At 48.2% G+C, this 27,628-nt stretch overlaps 1 protein-coding gene across 10 annotated transcripts in view; it reads right to left on the reverse strand.

The window, feature by feature from the left end:
* The window catches only part of DIP2C (disco interacting protein 2 homolog C), a 410,897-nt gene that overhangs the window by 118,629 nt on the left and 264,640 nt on the right, over positions 1-27,628 (reverse strand). For all 10 annotated transcript variants that reach the window (XM_045462611.1, XM_045462610.1, XM_045462607.1 and 7 more), the window contains 5 exons: positions 22,603-22,737; positions 20,124-20,243; positions 18,891-19,088; positions 9,837-9,928; positions 3,533-3,643 (listed from right to left, as the gene is read on the reverse strand). In XM_045462611.1, the coding sequence (XP_045318567.1) occupies positions 3,533-3,643; positions 9,837-9,928; positions 18,891-19,088; positions 20,124-20,243; positions 22,603-22,737 (656 nt within the window). The remainder of the gene's footprint in view (positions 1-3,532; positions 3,644-9,836; positions 9,929-18,890; positions 19,089-20,123; positions 20,244-22,602; positions 22,738-27,628) is intronic.

Consider the following 27,628-nt stretch of genomic DNA (forward strand, 5'->3'; position numbering starts at 1 on the left):
CAAATGCTGTGTCTTCTCAGTGGACTGATCCTTTCATCATTAAGTATCTCCCCTTCTTTGTCTCTTATTACAGTCTTTGGTTGAAAGTGTGTTTTGTCTGATAGAACTACAGCTAGTCATCTTCCTTTACGTCCCCGCTTCTGTGGAGTATCTTTCTGCAACCCCTCACTTTCCTCTGTGTGCGTCCTTACATCTGAACGGAGCCTCTTGTAGGCAGCAGATCAACTGTTTTTGTTTTTTCCCATTAACCCACTCTGTGTCTCTTGTTCAGAGAATTTAGTTCTCTTACATTTAAAGTAATTATTGATAAGTATGTACTTATTGCCATTTTGGTAATTGTTTTCTGGTTTTTCTTTTAGTTGGGCCTCTCTGTTCCTCTCCGCTTTTTTGTGGTTTGATGACTTTCTTTAGTATTACACAGATTTCCTTCCCTTTGTATTTTGTGTATCTATTAGAGGTATTTGCTTTTTGGTCACCATAAGACTCACACATAACAGTCTATACACATACACACATTTAATCTTGTGTGTGTGTGTATTTATATATTAGGTTTGAACATACTCTAAAACTCTTGAGTTTTTACCTGCCCTCCCCACAATTAATGTTTTGATGTTACATTTATATCTTTTCATGTTGTGTATCCCGTAACTAAGTATCCTAGTTTTCCTGATTTTTACTACTTTTGTCTTTTTAACCTCCCTTCTAGTTTAGTAATTAATCCATTACCTTTACTGTACATTTACCTTTACCAGTGAGATTTATACTCTCTCGTATTTTGCTACTAATCAAGGCCCTCTCACTGTAACATTTCTCCCACGGCCTGTTTAGTGGCAATGAGCTCCTTTACGGTTTGCTTGTCTGGAAAACTATCTCTCCTTCAATTCTGAATGACGGCCCTTGCTGGGCAGAGTATTCTTGGTTTGTAGGTTTTCTTTTCAGTACTTTGAATATATCCTGCCGCTCCCTTCTGGGCTGCAAGGTTTCTGCTGAAAATGTGCTGACCATCTTAGCTGTTTCCTTGTATGGAACAAGTTGTTTTTCTCCTGCTGCTCTTAAGATTCTCTCGTTAGCCTCTGACATTTTAATTATAACATGTCTTGGTGTGAACTCCTCGGATTCATCTTGCTGACAGCTCTCCAGGCTCCATGGTCCTGGATGTCTGTTTCTCTCCCGAGGTTAGGAATGTTTTCTGTTCCTTTCTCTCTTTCTTTTCTGTGACACACATATTGTGAATGCTGTTCTGATTGATGCTGTCCTACAGGTCCCTTAAGCTATCTTAAATTTTTCCTGGTTTCTTTTTGCTGCTCTGTGTGAGGTCTATTGTCCTGTCTTCTTGATGGCTGCTGCTTCCTTCTGTTTTTTTCTAGTGGGAACTTCACAGGGCATTCTTCAGTTCCGTTACTGTATTCTTTTCTATCTTTTAATTGAAAAAATTTTTAATGTTTATTTTTTGAGAGAGAAAGAGACACACACAGAGAGAGAGAAAACACACAAGTAGGGGAGGGGCAGAGAGAGAGGGAGGCACACAATGTCAAGCAGGCTCCAGGCTCTGAGCTGTCAGCACATGCCCGACACTGGGCTCCAACACAGAAACCGTGAGATCATGACCTGAGCTGAAGTTGGACGCTCAGCTGGCTAAGCCACAGGTGCCCCACTTTACTGTACCGTAAGTGGCTTGACCTAAGTGGCATTCCCTCCTATTTTCCATCTCCCCGTTGAAGCTGTGTGTTCATCCTTCCTTCTCCTGAGTTCTGTGAGCTTCCCCATGGCCATTACTTTGAACTCCTAATTAGGTAAAGTATTTATCTCTGTTCATTAAGGTTCTATCTTGTTCCTTCTTCTGGAACACGTTCGTCTGTCTTCTCGTTTTGTTGGCCTCTCTGTACTCAGTGCAGCAGGTACCTCTCCCAGTCTGAAAGGAGTGGGCTGAGGAAGTAATGAATCTCCTCGTTCAGCCTTACCCTTGGTTGACTCCTGAACCCCTCTGATTGTCTACGCAGCCAAATGTACTCCAGATATGTTCCCACTGTTAAGGGTGTGCCGAGACCTGTCCAAGTTCCAAAGGGAGGAATCCCACTGAGCGCTAGTTACAGGCTGACTGGCAGCCAGGCCCTCAGGCAGCAGCTTTTAAAGTATGTGTACACATACAGTTTGTGGGACCACAGTCCTAAATCCTGCTGGCCTCCAGACCGGGATGTCTGGAGGTGTCTCCTGGTTACAGTTGCAAAAATTAGGGCCCCTTTCATGGAGATGCCAGTGAACCGGAGCACAGTCAAGGGAAAGTGCAAAGTTGTCCCCTTGTCCACGTTCCCTGGGAGCACCTCCGCAGTCTCTAGATGTGGCAAACCTGAAGCCCGTACCTCAGGCTGTGCCCCAGGACAGGTACCGCGCCCCAGGACAGGTAAACAGACTTTCCTCCCAGAAAGCCTGGGCTGTGTTTCAGTCTGTCGTCTGTGCAGTGCCCCGCAAGCCGTCTGTCAAGAACAGTCTCTCCCCACGATACAGACCTATGGGGCCCAGGTGTCCTAGCCCCCGGCTCCCAGTGCCAGGTGTGCATGGGTATCCCTGTGCGGTCTACGGGCACCTGCAGCTCTAGCAAGGCAGGAGGCAAGTGTGGGGCCGCAGCACACTTACTGGCTTCGGCGACGCAGGAGGAGGGCACGGGGCTGGGGTGCACCGGTTGCTACTAGCAAGGTAGAAGCAGTGTGCAGAAATGGTCCCCATCAGCACCTCTATCCCCAGATGGAGTTCCGGCAGGCCCCTGCCCCTCTGGCAGATGCTTTAGGGTCAGCAAATGGACCCTCTTCACCCACAGTGGAATCGCTTTCTAAACTGCTGCTTCTGTGCTGGGCCTTGGGACAAGTGAGTGGAGCATGAGCCCCGTGGGTGTGCTGGACACAAGCCCCAGTATTTCCAAAGGCAGATGTTTTGGGGGTTCATCTGTCTGGTGCAGGCCCCAAGGGCTGAAATGCCTGATGGGTGACGTGAACACCTCACTCAAGGAGAAGCTCTGAATGTGTGAGACTCCCCCTGTGCGTGGTGGCAGTGCAGGGCTGGGGCGTCTGGTGAGACAGTGTCCCTGCCTCGGCCCCCCCCAATCCCCCGTCTCCCTTGAAATGGAGGAGCTGCTCAGCGGGTTCTTGGGTGTTCTGCACAGGGAGTTGCTCCACACGCAGCCACAGCCGCGGGGCCAGGGGAAGAGGCCAGCTCTGCATCCCCCTGCGCCACCGTCTCAAACGGCCCCCCATCAGCGCTCGGAGGCCGGGGTGCGGCAGCCCCACCCCTGAAAAGCTGGTCCTGCTTCATCCTGCCGCTGAGCTGCGCACCCAGTAACCGTCCCCTCTACTGACACAAGTGACGAGAACCTGTAGAGCCTCCCCAATGACAAAAACACCTCTGTGCTTCTCGGTCCACCTCCCGCTGAGATAAAGAGCCATTCAAAAACCAGCCACCTACGCATTCTGACTTCACCACAGAACGTTCCGCTGCGGCCCAGCCGGACCCTCCCTGCTGGCGACAGCATGCTCTTTACCTTTCTGGTGAGTGGCACTTCGATGGGCACGGGAACAACTTCAGCCAGCAGGCAGCCGTAGAAGGCCACCATGGATGCGGCGGGGTCATTGTTGGGGAACACCAGCGCCACCTGCACAGACACAGAGCAGGAGGGATTAACCAGCAAACCGATGCCACCAGCTTTCAAAATACCGAAAAACGATGCAAACCGCCATGGGCAGCAGGGCTCGTGTTCTCCATGAGAACAGAGGCTGGAACAAAAATTAGGTGCATGCTTAAAACTACCCTTCAGCAAGATACATTCAAGTACCGTGTACTTTCCCTTTGATTCACGTGGAAGCGACACGAATCGCCCACAGTCCTTCCTAACGCTGCCCCCAGAAGACAACTACCCGGATGCTCCGCTCTTCATCTTCCTGTCACGCACTTAACACGGGGTGAACCGCACCATCCTCGCTGGGCTCCGCAAGAACTCGTGTTTCCACGTAGCCTTCACAGGGGTGACCGAGCGCTGTGTGCTTCCTCACTGGGGCAAGGCTGGCAGGGCGCTGACCACAGGGCTCCATCCTGGTCCCAGGTCAGTATCAGCCCCTCCAGGCCTCAGTGTTCCTGCCTACGTCCTAGTGCTGCGGTGAAGGTCACAGAGAAGGTGGTGAGGGCTTGGTGCAAGGCCCGGCGCACAGCACACGGCCGTGAATGCCAGCCAGCCGGGGCTGTCAGTCCATCCGTGGCACCCTCACAGATGAGGCTCCACGAACGCCTGCTGCCCTGGTTCCACCCACCGCCTTCCTGCTCGGCCTTAGGGACGAAAAGCACAATAATCTTGGAGTTATAAGAGGTAGGCCGATTTAAATTACCCGGAGTAGTAGGACTTTTTTTTTAAAGTTTATTTATCTTAAGAAAGAGAAACAGCCTGTGCATTCAAGAGCAGGGGACGAGCTCACAGAGGGCGAAGGAGCATCCCAAGCATCCCAAGCAGGCTCCATGCTGCCAGCCAGCACAGAGCCCAGCGCAGAGCCTGATCCCATGACCCCGGGATCGTGACCTGAGCCGGAATCCAGAGTCTGATGCTTAACTGACTGAGCCGTCCAGGTGCCCCGGGTAATATGATTTCTAAAATGTTTTCTGATAGGCCTGAGGTTATCTTAACGTTGAATGATTTTTCCATGGGATGGCTTGTAATTATTCTTCCTCACGTGAAATGCTTTTCATTCCCCTTTTTACCTATTAGCCTATTTAGCCCACCAGTGTTTTGACAAGTACCCTAAAATCAGGATGGATCTTAAATACATTTGACGGCATTAACTCTTACGCCTGATGCAAAGACTTCTTGCTGCAGTACTGTTTGGTTTTTATCGCTGCAGTTTTTACTGGACGTTTGTCAAGACGCCCCTTTCTGTCAGTGCCTACTACTTAACAAGTATGTCATCCCACGTGAGTCCGTCCGGGGCTTGTCCCAGGGTCTGCCGTGTAGCTCACCTGGCACCAGCCAGCTCTCCTGTTGCTGCAGCCCCTCCTGGAGCAGCCGTGCCCACCTCTCGGGCAGACCGCCTCCTCCGGACACCGCAGTAGCTGTCCCGTGGCTGTGTGTCTGCACTGCCCGCTCCGCCCTGCAGACCCCACTCCGGCTGTAGCCCGCGTCACCCCCACGTCCTGATTGGGCATCGGGGTTCCACTCCCCACTTGTGGACAAGTTTGCTGCTTGTTCACAGGCACCCAGATCCCATGACTTAACACGCACAGGTCACCTCTGCATGACTCATTCAGGAACTTAACCAATTTTTTCTCTCAAAATGTCCTAAGCAGAAGTTGCCAGTTTTTCCAGGAGCAGCTGGGTAACACACTCAATTTCAATATACAAATAAGCAGGTTGGTGTAAAGGGACGCAGATGGCAGCTGAGAACAGAAGAGGCCACATCATAAATTTGTCCATGTTTGAAACCGAGCCACACAGGGATAGCAGGTGGGGAAGAAATCAGCTTGGGATTCAATGAAGGTTTCCTTTCCATGCAGCATTCCTGCAGTTCACTGAAATCAGCTAAATGAGAGATACATGACCCCACAAGGCCAGCAAAAGCCATTCTGCACTACCGACGACCTGTGTTTGAGAACCCTGAGAGGTAACCATTGCTTATGTCAACTTATTCCATCCTGACAGCACTCAGCCGTGAGCAGGGCTTTCCAGAAGTAACTGACTTGCACACGTACACATATGAACCATCAGCAATTATTTTAACAAAGCGTGTGAGGATCGCAGTAGCTGTAGGGGCTCTGCCTTCAAGTGGCAGCTGAGCTGAGAGCAACAGGGTTTAGATGTGGGTCTGGCAGGGCAATACCGAGCCTTCCGGGTGAGTCTCTGTGAACTTCTGGGTGCCGCCGCCACGAGACGTCTCTCCCTGAAACGGACCAAAATGTTTGAGGAAGTCGTTCAAACTGCAGGGAAACGCAGGACATACTGCTGTTCCGTCCCAAACCAATGGATGCACCTATTCATGAAGGACCAGTTAAATACCGACTTGTTAGTCTTCTTGGAGCACCTGCTCTGGATGCAGGAGTCCCTGCCAGGAGCACAGAACCGAGAGCGAGAAGATGGGGCACTCCCAGGCTGGGAACAAGGTCTGGCTGCCACTCCGGCTCCGTTCAAAGGAAGATCAACGAACCTGGGACCGAAAGTTCCCACTGCTTTGTTGCTGCAGCTCATGCTGGTGAGGCCACACTGTATAAACCTGGCAGAATTGTGTTAAATAGGATGCAACGTTAAGTTACAACGTAAAGTGAATAAAAGCAGACTATGAAATTGTATATTGTATCTCTCGATGATATGAAAGTAAGGGACAGGGAGGGTCAGATACCTCTGAAGGCTCAGAATAAAAACTGAAGGTTTGTTGCTGTTTTGTTTTGCAGTTTAAGGAAGGGGAGCCTGTACTTCGGTCATTCCTGTTAAGTCTTGCTTCCATTTCTGAGTCGGGCACAAGCCCTGTCTTACTGGCGTCTCCACAGTGATTCCCGTGCAACGCACACACGCAGGTGCTTGGTTCTGAGGGACCCACACAGCTCCCCTGTATTCGCTCCTCCACGGATTCCTTGAGGTGTCACTGGACCTAATCCCCCACAGGGCACAGCAGGCATCCACAAACCAAGAGGCAAAGGCGCAACCCACCGCCGTGCTTCGGAGGGTCTCCTCTTGGTAAAGGGACGCCCCTCGGCCAGCTTGCCTTCAGCGCTCTTCACACACCAGGAGCTGCTGCACACACTTCCCATGTCAGCTCCTTCCCATGCTTTCCTGGAGCCTAGCCTACAGCTCACAGGCTCACTTTTCCTCTCTGGGAAGACTTCTCAGGCCCCAGATGCTCCTCAAAATGAAAAACATCTCTCTCCTTCCAGATAGTTCATCTCCACCTCTTACCCCTCTTTTGGGGACCTGTATCACTTTCCCTTTATAGAAAAGCTGATTATCAGTAATGTGTCTATTTATATTTTAATACGACTGGCAGGCTCCCTTCAGATGTGACGCACCTTCGTGCCTTCCAAAGCTCTGACTAGATATCCCCAAACCCTTTTCAGCTTAGGCACATAAAGCCCTTTTCGGAAGCCCAAGAAGGTAATTCCCCAAACAACATTAGTAAGGTCACACGCACACAAAATGTAAATTTTTATGCTAAGGACTGAATGCTCACTATTCTGGGGAAAATTATGTTTCATTCAAAAGTGATTTTCAAAGAGGGCAAAAAATTCCGTCTATAGCAACATAAGCTTATGATCAATTTACTGCTATGGTCGTGTATATTTATTTAATAAAAGTATCTGTACGCATGTGCCCGATATTAACTACATGAATAATGTTTTCAACAACTTAGAAAAGTAGTCTCCCTCACACAGTCAAACCAACCTCTACTGACAAATCTCTTTACATAGTTTATTTTCTCAAAACTGTGCCCCGCAAATTCCTACTAACATCTTAGCTGAACAGAGGTGGTTTATTTTGTAGTTGTTATTTTAAGGGAACTTCAATAACCTGGAGGCCATGCTCTATAAGAATTTTTAACGAACTCACTCTACTAACACTATCCATGAAATTATAGTTAAGGCGGATATTACATACAACTGATTTTTTATTGGGGTAAAACATACACAACATTGACCATTCATTTATTTTATTAATTTATTTTGAAAATAAAGTGCACAGCTCAGCAGCATGAAGTACATTCACAACCAGAACCAGCTCCCGACCTTCTCATCTTCCTAAACTGAAGCCTCACTCCCATTAAGGAACTTCCCAGCCCCCGCCAGCCCCCTAGCTACCATCACCCTTCTGATTCCATGAATTTAACTACTCTAAGTACCTGGTACATTTGTCCTTTGCAGCTGCCATATTCCATGTCACGTAGTCTTCGAGCCCATCGTGTTTTAGTATGTGTCTCCGTGCATCTGCCGATGGACACTTGAGTTACTGCCACCTTTTGGTTTTGTGAACAATGCTGCTTTGAACACTGGTGTTGCTATTACCTGCTCAAGCCCCTGATTTCAGTTCTTTTGAAACGGAAGGGAAACTGTTGGATCAAGCAGTCATTTATGTTCAATTTCTACAGGAGCCGCCATACTGTCTTCTGCAGTGGCAGCACACCAGGGTTCAATTTCTTCATTCTTGCCAACATTTACTTTCTGACAACAGCCACCCCAACGGCTGTGGAGTGCGGTCTCACTGTGGTTTTAACATGCAGCGCCCTAACGAGCAGTGACGTGGGGCGTCTTTTCAGGTGCTCACTGGCCATCTGCAAACCTTCTCTGGAGAAATATCTATTCAAGTCCTCTGCCCATTTTTTAAACTTATGTTTTGTTTGTTTGTTTTAGCATAGTGTGGATACTAACCTCTTCTCAGATATAGAATTCGTCAATATTTTCTCCCATCTTGTATGTTTCTTTTTCAGTCTCGATAATGTCCTTTAGTGCACAGAAGTTATTTTGATGAAATCCAATTTATGTTTTTATTTTTGTTCCACGGTGTTTTTGGTATCATGTAAAAAATTCATTGCCAAATTCTGTGTTATGCAGCTTTCCCCCATGTTTTATTCTAAGAGTGTTATAGTTTTTGTTCTTTAAGTCTCCGAACCATTGTGAGTTAATTTTTTAATAGACGGTGTAAAAGGTCCAACTTTGTCCTTTTGCTTGTGGGTGGTCTAGTTTTCCCAGCACCATTTGTCGAAGAGACTGTCCTTTCCCCGTGTCATATCGTAACATCCTCGATGAACCTGCTTCACCGTGCACACGAGGGTTTATTTCTGGGCTCTCTGTTCCACTCCATTCTCCACATCTGTCTTTACGTTAGCACTGCACTGCTTTGATTACTGTAGCCTTGTGGTTTTATAATCAGGAAGTGCTAAGACCTATAACTGAGATTTACAAGCCACGGGTCAAACTTGTTCAATGAAGAAATGGAAAGAATCACAGTCCACCACAGAAGGCTGGGCCTCTGGTAATCTTCTAAAAAATTCCTCCTGATGGGCCCCTGTCTTTACAATATCTTAAGTAAATCACAGATTCTGTTCTTGTTGGTTTACGGTGCTCAGCACTGATATTTTTACTGAGTTCACTTGGGAGTTCTTTGGGCACAGGTAGGATAACCCAGTGTTGGGGTCTCAGATACAAAGCAGCAAATGGAAAAACAGATGCTACATTTGAAGGCAAGAAAATGTGGGTCTAACCCTGCCTCACATCTAAATTGGGGTACAAAGCTTGGACAAGGGTATCAAGTTCTTAGAGTATAACACTGCAAAGGAATACTAACATCTGTCCTCTGTAACTTCAGATTGCAGCAAGAATAAAAATTTGCTTATCGGTTAAACATAGTAGCCTCTATCCAGAAATTTAACACCAGGAAAGGAATGGCACCAGCAGCGTGCTATAACGATTTCAGTACACTGATGGATGTAAACAAAGTTTTACATATAATTTGTCCTGCCGACCCAGGTAGATGACACACGAATGTTTCAAAGTAGCAGACGACAGGACAAAGGCTGGGAACGTGGCTCTGGGGTCTGCCAGAAACAGCTGCGAGTGCTGAGCCACTTATGAGTTATGTGCCTTCATCTGATGTGACACTCTCAAGTCTGCACGTCCTCACGGATGAAACAGAAGTACTACAGTCGAACTCACGGGGTCGTTGTAAAGGCTAAATGACATCTTGTGCAACTGACCCCGATTCAGAGTTAATGTTAAGAAAGCCTGACTTAGCAGCCTTAGCATTAGGAGACACTGAACTCTAGAACTTCAAACAGCAGGTGTCTCTGTCGCACACGATGGAGTGTTTGCAGACGTGCACTTACCCTGTCTCCTGGTCGTACCATAGGTTCCTGCTTTGTACCTAATTTATGCAGAATGTTGTAAGCAACCTTCATACTTCTTGTCCACAGTTTGCCTATTAATACAAGTGATAAAAGACATAAGTAAGTGGACACATGCATTTTCGGTTATGTCTCAACATGCACATAACTAGAGACGGTACTCATTCATTTTAAGCCTTCAAGTAACCCTGAGTCCATGGAATCCTGAAGGAAAATAAAAGCCAGAAACTCTGACTCATAGCTCTGAGAGGCCTAAACACGGGAACAAGGTACTGATACACACTATAAGTGTGCAAAGCAGCTACAGCAAAGCCACAGAATATTTATCGTCACAGAAGATGGGGAGATTTCTGGGGAGTAAAGTAGAGCAGGGACAAGGGCAATTGTGTGTCACTGCCGATTCACGTTATGCAAAATGACACATTTCCACTGTTACCAGGGCCTTGCTCATGAAATGAATGAAATGAATGCAAAAGGTACTTAGGACACACTTTGCAAGGCCTGACCCCTCTTCCCTCCCCAAGTCCTGAGTTTCTCAGCATCACATCTTGCTTGTCTCGGGGATTCAGGATTTTTTGAGAGTAATGTTTGAACGTAAAGATGGTGGTAAGTATTCAGAGCTAAAGTTCTGAACTCCAGAAAAAAATGACCACAAAGGAGGATTAAAAATAGGGTTGAAAACACACACACACACACACACACACACACACACACACCAGAAAGGACAGCCAGCTTGGAAGAACCTCCAGGGTTCCCACCCCTGCCTCCATTCTAGCACCAGACGCTCCTGCACAGGAGGACAGGGCAGGGGACAAAGTGACTCTGACACCTAATAATGAGCTCTTAGACACCTAAAGGGCTTCATGATATCAGCTTCCACATACTTTCAGAAGCAGGCGAGGTGTTAGAAGTTACATTAACGTGATCGTAACAAGAGTTAGGAGCAACTTTAACTTTCCCGTAAATACAATCACTGTTTTCAGCTTCTTCCTATTTTAAATGTAAAAGTTCAGAAGTTTTATGTTTATAACACTTGTTTTACTTCACACTGGATTTTGCAGCAACCTAAATTAGGGTTATTGTTTATCTTCCACAGGATTTATCAACTTATCTCCTCCTTAGCGATAAGGGGACAAAAGGAATGTTCTTGTTATCGTAATGTCTCTAACTCCTAGGGTATCACTGGTTTAGAGTATGTGCTCAATACATGGTCTTCGTTTCACTGATGTCATAGGCAACCTAAAAAGGACAAAATGACAGTGTGCTCTTTGGGCATACTTAGGCTAATTATCAGACACGAAGGTCTTGTCTGTCCTCCACCCTCTTCTCCAGATCTGCCTCAACACTGCAGTCCTCAAGAGTGGCTACCTTACAAGCATTTGGTATTTTGTTAGGTGGCTATATTTTTTCCACAAAAACAGCCACTGGCTATTGGAAGTAACTCAGTGATTTTTCATCTAAAGAAAACAAATATTTTGTGCCTTCAAATCTTTTTAATGTGAACAATATTAGGGAATCACAATTAAATAAACAAGTACAATCAATTTGTTGTAACTGAAAAACCCAATGGCTTTGTGAACCAATCCGTTACAGTCAGATGATTAGCAATGTTACGTTTTGTTACACTTTCAACGTCATTCTCTGTTTGGATATTATCATATATTCATACAGAAGCCAGTCTACAGTCGGGAGCTTGAAAAGAGCAACATACTTTTGGCAAAATACCACTTGCTGTTTTTCAAGGAGAAAAGCTTTGCTGATTTAAGTTGCAGGAGACACAATGGTTCTTTACTGATTTACAGAGGAGAATGAAAAACTTTCCAAACAAGAGAAGTTACTGGGAAAGGGATCAATCAGAATGGAAGGGCAGACAATGCATTTTCCCAGAAGCAAATGCAAAACCAGACGTGTGAGAAATGTTAAAGAGACTTTTTCATGCTGAAAAGAAATGGCACTGCTAAGTAACAAGAAAATAAATAAAAGTATAAATCCCACTAGGAAAGGTAAATCTAGAATAAAGGTAGTGGACTATATAAAGCCAGTATAAAAGGAAAAGGACAAAAGTAGTAAATAGGGACACGCAAGATATCAAGATGTAAAATGTGACATGAAGAACATGAAATGTGGGTGGGAGAGTAAAAATGCACGGATTTAGAATGTGTGCAAACATAAGTTGGTATCAACTTACGATTATAAATATAAGTTGTTGTATGTGAGCCTCATGGTAACCACCAAGCAAACACCTCTAGCAGATACACAAATATAAAGGGATAGCAATGTAAGCCTCACGCTAAAGAAAGTCATGAAACCACAAAGGAAGAGAAAAGGAACAGAGAGGCCCTGCAAAAACAACCAGATAACAATTACCAAAATGGCAATAAGTACCTCTTATCAATAGTTACTTTAAAAGTAGAAGGACTACATTCTCTCATTAAAAGACACAGAGTGAGTTACTAGGGGAAAACACACACACAAAAAAAAACAAGAACAACTGATCTGCTGCCTACAAGAGGCTCCGTTCAGATGTAAGGACGCACACAGAGGAAAGTGAGGGGTTGCAGAAAGATACTCCACAGAAGCGGGGACGTAAAGGAAGATGACTAGCTGTAGTTCTATCAGACAAAACACACTTTCAACCAAAGACTGTATTAAGAGACAAAGAAGGGGAGATACTTAATGATGAAGGGATCAGTCCACTGAGAAGACATAACATTTGTACACATTTATGTACCCAATATGGAGGCACCTAAATCTATGAAGCAAATATTCATAGCCCTAAAGGGAGAAATTAACAGCAATATGATAATAGGAATTTTAATACCCCACTCACATCAACGGATAAATCAACTGGACAGAAAACCAGTAAGGAAATAGCGGCCTTGAACAACACATTAGAACATATGGACTTAATTTTTATCAAACACTCCATCCATAAGCACCAAATACGCATTCTTCTCAAGTGCACATGGAACATTCTCCAAATCATACGTGAGGCCACAAAACAAATCTCTATAAATTCAAGACTGAAGGGGCGCCTGGGTGGCGCAGTCGGTTAAGCGTCCGACTTCAGCCAGGTCACGATCTCGCGGTCCGTGAGTTCCAGCCCCGCGTCGGGCTCTGGGCTGATGGCTCAGAGCCTGGAGCCTGTTTCCGATTCTGTGTCTCCCTCTCTCTCTGCCCCTCCCCCGTTCATGCTCTGTCTCTCTCTGTCCCAAAAATAAATAAACGTTGAAAAAAAAAAATTAAAAAAAAAAAATTCAAGACTGAAAACATAGCAAGCATCTTTTCTGATCCATAATGGTATGAAGTGAGAAGTCAATTATAAGAAGAAAACTGGAAAATTCACAAGTATGTGGAGATTAAACAACATGCTACTGAACAACCAGTGTGACAACAAAAAATTCAAAGAAGAAATTAAAAAAATACCTTGAGACAAGTAAAAACGGAAATACAACATACCAAAACTTATGATTTGTAGCAAAAGCGGTTCTGAGACAGAAGTCCATAGCAATACAGGTGTACCTCAATGAACAAGAAAAATCTCAACTCAACAGCCTAGTCTTACACCTCAAGGAACCAGGAGAAGAACAAATGAAGCCCAAGCTAGCAGAAAGAAGGAAGTAACCAAGATCAGAGCAGAAATTGTTAAAATAGGGACTAAAAAGGCAATAAGAGAAGATCAACAAAACCAAGAACTCGTTCTTAGAAAAGGTAAACAAAACTGACAACCCTTGGATAGACTCACCGAAAGAAAACGAGAGGGGACTCTCATTTAAAATCTCAGATAAAATCAAAAATGAAAGTTATAACCAACACCACAGAAATACAAAGGATCACAAGAGACCACCAGGAAAAATGATATGCCAACAAACTGGAAAAAATGAATAAATCCTAGGAACATACGATCTTCCAACGATGAATCATGAGGAAACAAAATCTGAATAGAATGATTGCTAGTAAGGAGATTTAATCAGAAACTTAAAAACCTCCCTACAAACAGAAGCCTTTCCTTGTGAATTCTATCAAGCATTCAAAGGAGATTTAATACTTATCCTTCCTAAACTCCTCCAAAATAACTAGAGGAGGGGAATGATTCCAAACTCATTTTATGAAGCCAGTGTTACCCTGATACCAAAACCAGACAAGGACACACAAAAGAAATAAGAGGCCCTTACTCCTCATAAACATAGATGCAAAATTCCTCAACAAAATATTAGCAAACTGAATTCAACAATACAGTAAAAGGATCATACACCATGATCAGTGGGATTTATTCCAGGGATATGTGGATGGCTCAACGTTGTCAAATAATCAACATGATACACCACATTAACAAAATGAAGAATAAAAATCATTTCTCCATACATGCAGAAAAAAGCATTTGACAAAATTCAACATTTTTTGATGAAAAACTCTCAACAAAGGGAATACTGAGGGACCATACCTCAACATAATAAAAGCCATACATTCAAAACCCATAGCTAGTATTGTGTGCTGAGAAAAGAATCAAGACCAGGATGTCCAGTCTCACCACTTTTATTCAATGGTTTTGGAAGTGCTAGCCAGAGTATTTGGGCAAGAAAAAGACTTAAAAGGTATCCATATTGGAAAGGAAGAAGTAAAACCATCTGTATTTGAGGATAGGATTTTATATACAGAAAAACTCTAAAGACGCCACCAAAACCAAAGAAATAAACAAACAAAAAACCCCGTTAGAACTAATCCAAGAATTGAGTAAAGTTGCAGAGTGCAAACTGATACACAAAATTCAACTGCATTTCTAGAAACTAACAATGAATTATCAGAGAAATTAAGAAAACATTTAGAGTTGCATCAAAAAGAGTAAGTACCATGAAAAGTTTCAACCAAGGGGCTAAAAGACCTAAACTCTGAAAATTATAAGACACTGATGAAAGAAACTGAGGAAGACACAAATGAAAGATATTCCATGCTCATGAATTGGGAGAAATAATATTGTTAAATGTCTATACTACCCAAAGCAATCTACAGATTTAATGCAATCCCTACCAAAATATCTATGGCATCTTTCATGGAGGTAGAACAAAGAATCCTAACATTTGTATGGAAACACGAGAGGCCCCAAACAGCCAAAGGAATCTTGAGTACGAAGAACAAAGCTGGGGGCAGCTAGCTCCCTGATTTTAAACTGTATTACAAAGCTCCAGTAATTAAAACAGTGTGGCACTGGCATAAAACAGACACAGATCAATGGAACAGAGAGCCCATAAATAAACCCATGCATATATGTCAATTAGTTTACAGCAAAGGAGTCTAGAATACACAATAGGGAAGAGGCAGTCTCTTCAATATGTAGTAGTGAGAAAACTGGACAGTCACATGCAGCAGAATGGCACTGAACCACACCTAAAAATTAACTCAAAATGAATGAAAAAAATCGAACCTAAGACTTGAAACCATAAAACTCCTAGAAGAAAATAGATGCTAAGATCCTTGACATGGAACTTGGGGATGATTTTTTGGATCCGACACCAAAAGCAAAAATAAACAAGTGGGACCATATCACACTAAAAAGCTTTGGCGCAGGACGGGAAACCATCCACACAATGAAAAAGCAAATTACAGAACAGAAAATATTTGCAAACCATTTATCCAATAAGGGGTTAACATCTAAGTACGTAAAGGACTCAACTCAATGGAAAAAAATAATGGATTCAAAAATGAGCACAGGAACTGAATAGACATTTCTCCAAAGACACACAGATGGCCAAAAGACAATGACAGGTACTCAACATCACTCATCACCAGGGAGATTAAATCCAGATCACCGAGCTACCACCTCATACCTGTCAGAATGACTAGCATCAAAAAGACAGGAGATGACAAGTGTTGGCGAAGATGTGGAGAAAGGGGAACCTCTTACACTGTTGGTGGGAGGGCAAACTGGGCAGCCACTCTGGAAAAACCAGCATGGGGGTTAAAACTGGTCATCAACGGAGGAGTGGATGAAGAAAAGGCGGTATATGTACACAGGACATTATTCAGCCATAACAAGGCATGAAATCTTGCCATTTACAACAACATGCATGGACTTGGAGGCATCATGCTACGTGAAACAGGTGAGACAGGGAGAGACAAATACCTTGTGATCTCACTCTCTTGCAGAATCTAAAACCCCAGCTCATACATATACGGAGAACAGACTGGTGGGGGGGGGAGAGGGAGGCGTAAATGGGTGAAGGGGGTCAAAGCTACAAACATCCAGTTATAAAATAAGTCATGAGATGTATAAAACGGTGACCATGGCCAATACCTGTTAATAATAATTCTGTACTATGTATTTGGAAGGTGGGGGACACGAAGTCTCAACCGATTTTGCCAAGTTAAACTGGTATTTTAACTGAGAAAATAGATATTAAGACTGTAAGATAGCCTGTGCATATAGAAAAAAGAAAGAGATGCGGACATGATGCATGCACTGTCTTACTACAGATTAATTTTAATTTCAATTGGATTTCTGTGAGGAGTACGCAACCGTAAGAAGAGTGTAGGTCTGAGGAAACGGGTAGGTGGTGAGGAAGGGGTTTCAGAGCTCACGCTCAGCACAGCGGCTAGGTCACCTGCGAACAGCAGTGGAGCCTGAGAAACACATCGCCAATAATGCAAAGCATAAACCACGTAGAAAGGTTTCCCAACGCTTTTCTAGCTCAAGCACCTATTTCAAAATATCTGGAGCAAAAGCCAAGTCCTAAATCACAAAAGGAAGGAAGGAAGAAAAGAAAAAGAGGAAGAGGGAGGGAGGGAGGGAGGGAGGGAGGAGAGGTAATAAAAGCGCACTGCAGCAAAGTAGAATACATTTGCAGGTATCGTGCTGAGAACAGGAGGAAGCGAAGATTCACGATAGAAGGAAATTAGTTGCTTAGCAGGATTTATTTTTATTAACTGAAGATTGTAAGATGGTGTTTTATTTGTATTGGTAAATGGAGAACAGTGGATTGTTCTACAGGGTTGTTAACCTTCACTCCCTGTATTTTCCATCAAAGATCCCAAGTTTCTCAGCTACCCTCCGGCTTTGCAGGAACTTAAATGAGAGCCGAAAGTGAACTACAAGACTGTAAACAGTCCAGTCTGCCAATGAGACTGAGTTCCTTGGTATGAGAACAATTCTTATTCAGTGAGCTCTTCTCTGTATTCTGAGCAACACCCAGCCATTACAGGTTCGTCTATCTCCGTGTTTCTACCTACAAAGCACTTTTCTACAGTTTTTCTGGTATTGGCCAACACTTCCCTTTTACATCCTGATGAACGATCACCGTGTTTTTTGAAATGCATTGCTTACATTCCTTTAACAGGTCAAAACCAAGAGTGACCCACAGCATATGCCTCATACAGATGAGTAAATGCAAGAAAACATAGATGGCCGAAGACCAGGGGCTGTGATGCTGGGGTGTAGACACACTTCCCTTAGATAACCAAATTCCCTCAGATAACTTTCGGCGGCCATCTTACACCGCAGCACGCAGTAACGTGCACGAAGGCAAAGTCAGCGCTCCTCTGCTCTTTGTTCCCTCAGGAGAGGGGCTGCCCTTCCGACCGCAGTCCTCAGCCTGGAGAACTGTGTCTCCTTCTCTGATGCCCTGCCCCGCGCTGGGCAGGTACACAGTTAGCGCCTCGCGCATCTCAGCACACGCTTGTAGGCAGCCAGGTGGGCGCTTCGCTGCGTGTGCACGCAGTGGGTCCTGGGAGTCCCCGTACGTGGCAGATGATCTCTGGAAGAAGCTAAGGAGCGGCAGTTCCAGCCACACCACCAGCTTCAGGGCTGGGTCTGGCCGGGGATGGGGGTCACTAAGGAAAGTCTTCCACTTGACTAACACCTGTTTCCAAAGAGCATAATGAAAAAATCCAGCTAAGCCTCACCATGGGTGAAATGCTCTTTATCCACTTAGAAATACCCAACATTGCCAGAAAATGGCAAAGCTGGGAGACGTATGCTCCTAAACCCCAAACCCATTTCTGTCCGTGAGACACACAGTTAATGCTGGAGTCTACAGCGGGTACCCCCTGAGGCCCCCCATCCCAAAAGGCTGGACTCTGTGTCGCTTATCGTAACATGGGCCAATGTAGAAATGAGCCCCCTTCCTACTCCACGTAAGAGCACTACTGCCAGGGACACAAAACTTCGATCTAGACACAGGTCACCTAATCTCACACGTGCAGACAGAGGAGGGACGGCTCTGGTCTTTCTGTTATTCAGCTGGTCTCTCTGCAAAGCTGCAGCAGGTGCTGTGACAGTAACCCAACCACCTGCTTTCTCCTTGGCCCCTTACCCAGGGAACAAAGAGAATGAAATCTTTCTGGTACAGAAAACTACTTCCAAAAGTTCACAGATCTCATTAATTGTACTGAATGAAGAACTAAAGAAAACCCTGTTTCTCTTGCTTTTTTGAGTAATCACTTTGGAAATGGTTTTTGTTTTTTCTGAAGGATACACATAAAAGAGTTTACATACATATTCTTTAATTACCCATCCTTCCTGAAGGCACGACTTTCTTTTTTTTTTTTTTTTTTTTCAACGTTTATTTATTTTTGGGACAGAGAGAGACAGAGCATGAACGGGGGAGGGGCAGAGAGAGAGGGAGACACAGAATCGGAAACAGGCTCCAGGCTCTGAGCCATCAGCCCAGAGCCTGACGCGGGGCTCGAACTCACGGACCGCGAGATCGTGACCTGGCTGAAGTCGGACGCTTAACCGACTGCGCCACCCAGGCGCCCCAAGGCACGACTTTCAAGAACATCACATGCGTGTTCCAAGAGGTAAAATCCACTATCTTATTAGGGTTATGACTGATTTTTTTTTTGTACCCATTTCTGGATTTTACTCCAGAAACGCTTAATAAGTAGTAACTTTCCATATTCAAATTAAGTACTTTCCCTAAAATATTTCCTTTCTAAGTCCATTTTGTTTCTGTACTGGATTTGCAAACGTAAGTGAAGCACCCCAAAAGTGGCTGCTGTATGCAGGCAGAGTCAGGAAGGTGAAGCGCCATACGGAATTACCGTAAGTAAGGATGTACAGGGGCTTCCCGTTCGTGTCCATCGTGGTCAAGCATGGGGCCTTCGGGGAGATGGTCCCCCACCGCTGCAATGCAGCTTCGAGCGATGGCGGCCAATTCGTCACCACTCCCAGCTGCTCCCCACGTACCGCCAACATCTGCGCTCCCTCTGGCTTTGGCTGGTTCGGATCCGGTTGCTGAACTAAATACATTGGAAGTTTTTTAAAAAACCACATGCATATTAGCACAATCACTGTTCTCTTCCTTTTAAAGAAGGTAGAAGACTTACACATGTTTATTGGTGGACTGAAAACACGTACACGTGCTTTTCTAGAATCACAGCCAGGACCTATATGCTAGCTTCACGGACGTGACGGAAGCACTTAATTCTTACACTTTCTAAGGCAATGTTGGGATGGTGAATATAGAGAGACCTGAGTGCATCTGTAAACCGAAAGATGAACTGTGTATTTTAACATGTCTGGACTCTGGGATTGCAACAGCTGTTCAAAATATCAACTCCTGATGTACATACACTAGTCATTCTGGACTCCAGAGCTCAAATTTTGTTAAATTATATTTTGCCCTTAAATATGGGGATGTAAATTTGAATTTGCAACAATTACTATCAATAACCAACCCAAGCACATTTTCTTGAGTAAAACAAAAAATGGCCTATAATGCAATACAATCTTCCCAACTCTTCAGGTTAGCAACTGTTACGCTTCTCACTTTTAGAAAAGGATTCTCTCCCTCACAGTCTGAGATTGACAATCTCCCCCTGCTGGCCAGAGAATCAGCAGTGTCTTACCTGTGGTACAAAGAACAAGAAAATGAGGAATCTGGGTTTGACATAGTCCTGAATTTGCACGGAGGGGCAGGAAATGAGCCCAGCCGCATGCACACTGCGCCTTCCTCTTAATGAGCTTACGTGGAGAGCACGTGTCACCTTGAGTCACGGTTTTGTATGCTTCCCCATGTTTCTGCCACCCGGTGGAGGCCGGGCTCACGGCCGTGACTGCACCCTGGGAGGGCCACAAACATGCAGCCTGGGTGTCTATCCTGCCTTGCCCTCACTTAGCCCGTCTCTAAAGGCGGCTTTGGGAAGAGTGCCTACAGTCTCCAGAGAAGATTCTTGTCTTGCAGGGGTGCCAAGATCGTTACTCTTAACAGCCCAGGCATGACAGTCCCTGGGATCACGCAGACAGAGCAAGTGGGGGGCAGAGGCCCCTCTCACCTTCCAGCAATTCTTCAAAGTCATCAACAAAGAATTCCCGTAACGGCGGCCGCTTCGGTCGTTTGAGCGTATTGACGAGCTGTTGAATTTTCGCTGACACCCGGCTACTTACTGGCACCCCTGGAAAACAGAACCGCCGACAGAAGAAGGACCAGTCAGTACCTCACCAGCTGAACAAGCAGCCACAGGAAAAATGGTCGTGACACCAGTGCCAGGGCCCCATATTGAGAGGGTCCTGCAATTGCCACCCAGGACACCCCACCCGGCAAGAGCTTGCCCGAGTGGATGTCGGGGTGCAGTGGCCCCACCAGCACCACAGGGTCTGCAGGGACCCCTGGAACGATGCTGCAGATGTCCTGCTGGGGTTGGGGGAGGGGCACCAGACCCCGGGCTGCACCCAATCACACCTCCCATTCCTGAAACAGGATCTGCTCCCCTGTCCTTCTCCAATGGAGTTCTGAGAGCTGTCTCTGGAGACCACCAGCACTGCCCTCTCTGGGGCCAGAGTGGCCTGCCCAATGTGCCAGGCACATCCTGACACGAGGGCGGGGCACTCAGGCTCCGCGGGCTCCGTGGCAGGCCTGTACTCTATCCAGTGGCCCCCGTCCGTGCCTCAGTTTCTGCTCACCTGAGTGCATGTTCAGCCAGTGCTTCCTGAGCACAGCAATTTAAATGCTCTTAATTTTTTGCATAACCCAAAACACCAGGATACGGCACACGTTCACATGTACAGACAAAAATAGACTCCGTATCATAACAAAATATTTCTTATCTACAACAACGAACAACATCATTTTGGAAACTGAATAAATGATTGCCAAAAAGGCAGAAAGATTTTTAAACGCCCCAAATTAACAAATACAAGGAGCATCAGGGTGCTGACATCCTCAAACCAGACAAGAGTGTCCTTGTGGCACATTCTACTCCACGGAGAGGTCCCGCAAGGGAACCAGGCTGGAAGGGGCTTTCCTGAAACCCTGGCAGAGCTACCCTCCTCCTCCTCCTCCCCCTCCCCCACTGATGCTCACGTATCATAAAGACAGATCTCAGCGTCTGGAACAAATATGACAGATCTCAAGGAAGCTTTTTATCAAATAAAAAGCATTTTCACAGATAGCCTCAAAATATATTGGGCACTTGCAGAATTGAGACATTAAATATTTTATAGTTTGGGAAACATACAAAGATGTAGCACCCCGAATTCTCAATATCTAAACGCAGTATTTCCCCACTAAGTGCCCCACTGAGTAGGTTCGGGCGAACGGAAGGTCATCTCCCACTGCCACTGGGGCTCCGCCTCGGCCACGACACGCAAGAGTCCTCCTGAGGACCCCACCCCGAGCCTGGGACGGGTTAGGGCTGGGTGGATTCCAGAATCTGCTTTCTGACAAGGTCCTGGGTGACTGTGATACAGGGGTCATTGCACACAGAGAAACTCTGTGCACAGGACACAGAGGACTCACGTGGTGTCAGCGGGACAACATGAATTTACCTAGGGGAACAGACAAAGGCAGACTTCACAGACAACAAAGCTATTAAATGGTGACACGGATAACAGTAACAACCGACTGGATACAGGGTGACTTTCAACAGAGACACAAAGCAACACTGGCACTGCGAGCACCCCAGGGAAACCAGGGCGGCTCACCGACCCCAGGGGCGTGGGACTGGAACGAGGACTGGGCATCCACCCGACAGACAGGTCAGGGCCTTCCTCACCAGCCCCAAACCACACAGTGCCACAGGACACACGCCCAGAGGGATGGACGGCACGCCAAGGCCACACTGGCTGCCTTCACGAAAGTCACATCTTCCATCACCACTGGGTCTACCACACTTTCGTGGCCTGGGAAGGGCTGAGCACATGGAAAGCAGAATAGAGCCTGGGGTTGACGCCCAAGACTGCTTCCCCAGGCCGGGTCACAGAAACGGCCACCATTCTCAGAATGTACTGACACAGAAGGACGAGGAATGAGGGAGAGCCCCCACTACTGTACTTGATCACCGCTGACGTTTTTTTTTTTCCGATATGGAGGAACAAACCCTCTTTCTTCAGAAGTCTAAAGCATCGCACTAGCCCATACATGTCAATCATCGGTTTGCATTTAACTTCATGTTATCCTTCTCCTAACTGCTCGTGGTCTTAACACGTCCGTGCTAATTTCTTAACTGCCGAACCAACATTTGTTACTGATTAGCAAACACGTCAGACTCATAAAATTTCTGTTTTCTTCTCGTGACTGAGTTCCCCCCACACTGATATTTTTTCCTACAGGGAAACACTCTTGGACAACTTGGAGATCATTTGCATTTCTCGTCCCCGTGCCACCTTCCATGGGAGCCATGTAAAGAAGGTGACAAACCAGGTTCCGTGAGTCACTTTGTATCTACAAGAAACACATCCAATCCTGCGCACAAAGGGGCAACTTAGTAGAAATGAGGATTTGTAAAGAGGAAAGATGACTGTCAGAAGACCTACCATCGCCAGTCTCCATGAGCTCCGCGTTGCCATACTTTGGTGCCGTCCGTGATGTCGTTGAGCCTTGTGGCCTTTCTACTTGTATCGAGTGTTCTGAGGTGTAAGTGGTTACATCAGGAGGTGCAGAGTGATTTTCTATAAAGAAGCAAATCACAAGTTTTCGGATCATCACAATGGAGTTATTCTGAAGGCTAAGTGAGCAAGGGGGCTTCAAAAGCTGCCACATCCCAAGAAAGGGCCAAGAACCTGAATCCAAGTGTGCCACGAAAGTGTCAGGACAAAGATGATCTTTAAGGCAATTTATACTTCTCAAGATGGAACCACACTGGTACAACGATATTAGAGCTGAAGCCGCATCAATGCAGCACTTTAAAGTGACGTTTTCAAACAGCCAGTGGAAAGAGAAATATTTTAAGTTCTGGGTTTGTTCGTAAAGGGTAACTTCCTTGTCTGTCCTAACAGAGACAGTGAGGAGCTCCAGTTCTACAGGTAGAGCGCCTGGGGCTTGTATCCCACTTCCTCCGGGCCCCAGGGGACGTGTCGGTGCCCTCCTCCACTAAATGGGAATGACACGGCCAGTCCCCTGCAGGGTACGCTGAATGGATTAAACACACGTAAAGCTCTTAAGATACTTTATGATAGAGGGTAAGCATTCAAGAAGTATTAGCTGTTCTATTTGTTTTAGCACGCATGATACCGAATAATCATTCCAAAGTGTGTTTATAACCAGCATGTATCAGCGCGGTATCACCCACGAGACTGGCCCCAGTCCCTCCCCACCGCGACAGTCACCACGGAGGGAGGCACTCACTGGTTAAGTGGGGGAAGCACAGGTTTTGTATTTGCTAAATAAGGCATTAAGAAAAGTGTATCAATGAGACCATCAACGACATTTTGCATATCCTCAGTTCTAACCATGGGCATTACACCATTAATTCTGATTTGCTTATCCTTCTAGGCAGCAGCTTGACCGGGTTTCTGTGGCTCCGCATGATTAGAAGCACATGCTCCACAGCCGGCCTGTCTCCTCTGGATGTTGCCCCACTTCGGCACCACATACGAGGACTGTTTAAGCACTGAAACCACCAACCAAAAGCACAAGAAAGAGGACAAACAGGGTGCCAAACAGATCGTGTGAAGAACACCTTCTATAGTCCAAGGGGATAAAAGAGGTAGAGCATTACCCTGCTGGCCCTCAGCTGGGAACACGCATGCCGGGGACTCAAATTTTAGCCGTTCTGCACATGTCCTCAGAGAACCGATTTACAGTTACAAATAGTTTGCCCAAGTAGGCGGGTCTGCAACTATGCACGCACAGAGACTGCAGAGTGACCGATTACGGAAGTGATCTCCCATCACGAGGGGACGCCACAGCCGAGGCAGATTAACGCGCACCCCTAGGCAAGCTTCATGGGGGCAACCCCCCGGCGGCCAACACATCCCGATGTGCCTGGATGGTCCCAGGCATGCCGACCCTGCAGGCACGTGGACACACCCATGGCCCTGGGAGCTGGGCTGCTGGCGTCACAGGGTTTGGTCGTCTGCTCGTCGCTGATCCCCTAGGACCAGTCACTAACCAACCTACGCTTTAGGGTCCTTCTCCGTAAAACGGGGATGGTGATGATAACACCTACCTTAAGCGGTAAACACACAGAGGCACCCAGGCGCTGCTACCATTAGGTGCACAGCACAGACGTTCGCCAAAGGGAGCCCGTGAACGTACCTGCAAGGGCAGCACAGGCAGGAGCAGAGCCCCAGATGGCAGCGGTCGTGCAGTCTGAACCCGGAATCTCCGCACGGCAGACACGCGGAGAGAGCGCCAAGCACAGCGCGTAGCAGACAGCTGGGTTCTCCACGTCTCACCTCCCTTTTCCAGGAGTGTTCGCCCCAGCACGGGCTGGACTGTGTCCCCGCTAAGTCCCACGTGCAAGTCCTCACCCCGAGGGCCTCAGAATGCGAGCGCACCCTGAGACGCGTCTTTAGAGGGGTCAACGGTATCCTCCTGAGGTAGTCGGAACAGACACGCACAGAAGGACGACCACGAGAGGACACGGAGAGAGGGCGGCGTCTGCACGTCCAGCAGAGAGGCCTCGGGAGGAACCAGCCCTGCCCACACCCGGATCCTGGACTCCCCGCCTCCAGCGGGCAGGGCAGTGAACTCTGTCGGTTAAGCTCCAAGTCCAGGGTGCTTGTCACGGCAGCCAGGGTGGCCTCACACCCCCCCAAAGGACAATTTCCTGGATCTTAGCTCAGAAAAGGAACACCCCTGACAGGAGCGAGTAGGCAGCTCTGTCCGGTCACCAAGCGACGTGTGGTAGGGGGACTCGTGTCGCCTCTTCAATGTCTGAGACGCCGTTTCCACCCTTTTTCACCCCTGCCCACGCTTCGACCAAAGAGACTTGCCTTGGCAGTAAAAACGCTGACTCTGCGGCTAAATGGTACGCTCGCTGGGGTCTCCTATCTTGAGCGAAGGCACAGCAGGCAGCAGAGCGAAATGACAAAGATCCAAGCCAGCCACCCAGCACGGAAGCGGAGAGGCGCTCACCGCGCTGGGGCCTCGCTCACGTCCGCGTGAACCTACATCGCCAGGCAGCCACGTCGCGGGCTCACGTCCGCGTGTGCCTACGTCGCCGGGCAGCCACGTCGCCGGCTCACCTCCGCGCGTGCCTACGTCGCCGGGCAGCCACGTCGCCGGCTCACGTCCCCGCGTGCCTACGTCACCGGGCAGCCACGTCGCCGGCTCACGTCCCCGCGTGCCTACGTCACCGGGCAGCCACGTCGCCGGCTCACGTCCCCGCGTGCCTACGTCACCGGGCAGCCACGTCGCCGGCTCACGTCCCCGCGTGCCTACGTCACCGGGCAGCCATGTCGCCGGCTCACGTCCGCGTGAACCTACGTCACCGGGCAGCCACGTTGCGGGCTCACCTCCGCGTGTGCCTACGTCACCAGGCAGCCACGTCGCCGGCTCACGTTCGCGTGAACCTACGTCGCCAGGCAGCCACGTCGCGGGCTCACGTCCGCGTGTGCCTACGTCACCGGGCAGCCACGTCGGTGGCTCACGTCCGCGCGTGCCTACGTCACGGGGCAGCCACGTCGCCGGCTCACGTCCCCGCGTGCCTATGTCACCGGGCTGCCACGTCGCCGGCTCACGTCCCAGCGTGCCTACGTCACCGGGCAGCCACGTCGCCTGCTCACGTCCGCGTGAACCTACGTCGCCGGGCAGCCACGTCACGGGCTCACGTCCGGGTGTGCCTACATCACCGGGCAGCCACCTCGCGGGCTCATGTCCGCGTGAACCTACGTCACCGGGCAGCCACGTCGCCGGCTCACGTCCGCATGTGCCTACGTCACCAGGTAGCCATGTCACCGGGCAGCCACGTCGCTGGCTCACATCCACGTGAACCTACATCAACAGGCAGCGATGTCATGGGCTCACGTCCGCGAGTGCCTACGTCACCAGGCAGCCACGTCGCAGGCTCACGTTCGTGTGAGCCTATGTCACCAGGCAGCCAGGTCACCAGGCAGCCGTGTTGCCGGCTCCGCGTCCGCGTGAACCTACATCACCAGGCAGCCACGTCGCCGGCTCACGTCCGCGTGTGCCTATGTCACCAGGCAGCCACGTCGCCAGGCAGCCACGTCGCGGGGTCACGTCCTAGTGTGCCTATGTCACCGGGCAGCCACGTCGCTGGCTCACTTTCGCCTGAGCCTACGTCACCGGGCAGCCAGGCCACCAGGCAGCAACGTCGCAGGCTCACATCCACGTGAACCTACATCACCAGGCAGCCACCTCACGGGCTCACGTCCGCGTGTGCCTACGTCACCAAACAGCCACGTCACCAGGCAGCCACATCACTGGGAGTGGCCACTCAGGGCTGCGCAGCGAGGCGCAAACATTGCAGGGTCTCCACTCTGAAACAGGGAAGTAACAATTCCAATGCATCTGGTGACTAAGAAGTAGGAGCAGTGACAGTTGGGTGACTCCAAAATGCCTTCCAAACTTACTTCTACATCACCTCCCCTCCCTCTCAACCTGCTCACAAATCGCACATGTGGCCATGGTGGGGTCACTGCCCCCGCAGCCGGCATCCGGGAGGGCACCAGAGGACGCCGTGCTGCCGGGACACGGGGCTCCAGGGACTTAACTAGGCTGCCTCGAAGCCCGTGTGTGACAGGTGCTGGAAGCGCGGCTCAAGGACCGTGAGGCTCATCGGCTCCTGGGGTGAGGCCACAGATGTCCACCTGCAGTAGGAGAACTTGGAGATCATCAGGCCAGGTCTCCATCTTCTGCGCAAGTGAGTTCACTGTTTATCAATTTCCCTGTACTTTTAAAATAAAGAAAAAATGGTGGCCATCCTCCAGCCACCTGTCAAGGGTCACCTCTGCTGTGAACCCCACCCAGAGCTGCCCCCACAGGTGGGTTCTGTATCATCTATGCCATAGGACTTTTGTCCCCGGCAGCAGATGGTTGCTTCAGAATCTGCAATGCATGATAGCACGGGAGGGGAGTGGTTGGGAGAGGGGTGAGAGGAAGGAGAGAGAGAGAGAGAAAGAGGAGGGGGAGGGAAGGAGAGAGGGGGGAGGGAAGGAGAGAGGAGGGGGGAGGGAGGGGGTTGGGACAGGGGGGAGAGAGGGGTGAGAGGAAGGACAGAGAGAGAGAGAGAGGAGGGGGAGGGAAAGAGAGGGGAGGGGGAGGGAAGGAGAGGAGAAGGGGTGGGAGGGAGGGAGACGGAGGGAGGGGGTTGGGATGGGAGAGAGGAAGGAGGGAGAGAGAGAGGAGGGGGAGGGAAGGAGAGAGGAGGAGGGTGGGAGAGAGGGAGAGAGGAGGGAGGGGGTTGGGACGGGGGAGAGGAAGGAGGGGGAGAGAGAGAAAGAGGAGGAAAAGGGAAGGAGAGAGGAGGGGGTGGGAGGGAGGGACACAGAGGGAGGGGGTTGGGACGGGGTGGGGGAGAGGAAGGAGGGAGAGAGGAAGAGGAGAGGGAGGGAGGGAAGGAGAGAGGAGGAAGGGGGTTGGGAGAGGAGTGAGAGG

The sequence above is a fragment of the Leopardus geoffroyi genome, chromosome B4 (genome assembly GCF_018350155.1).
Source record: "Leopardus geoffroyi isolate Oge1 chromosome B4, O.geoffroyi_Oge1_pat1.0, whole genome shotgun sequence".
NCBI lineage: Eukaryota > Metazoa > Chordata > Mammalia > Carnivora > Felidae > Leopardus > Leopardus geoffroyi.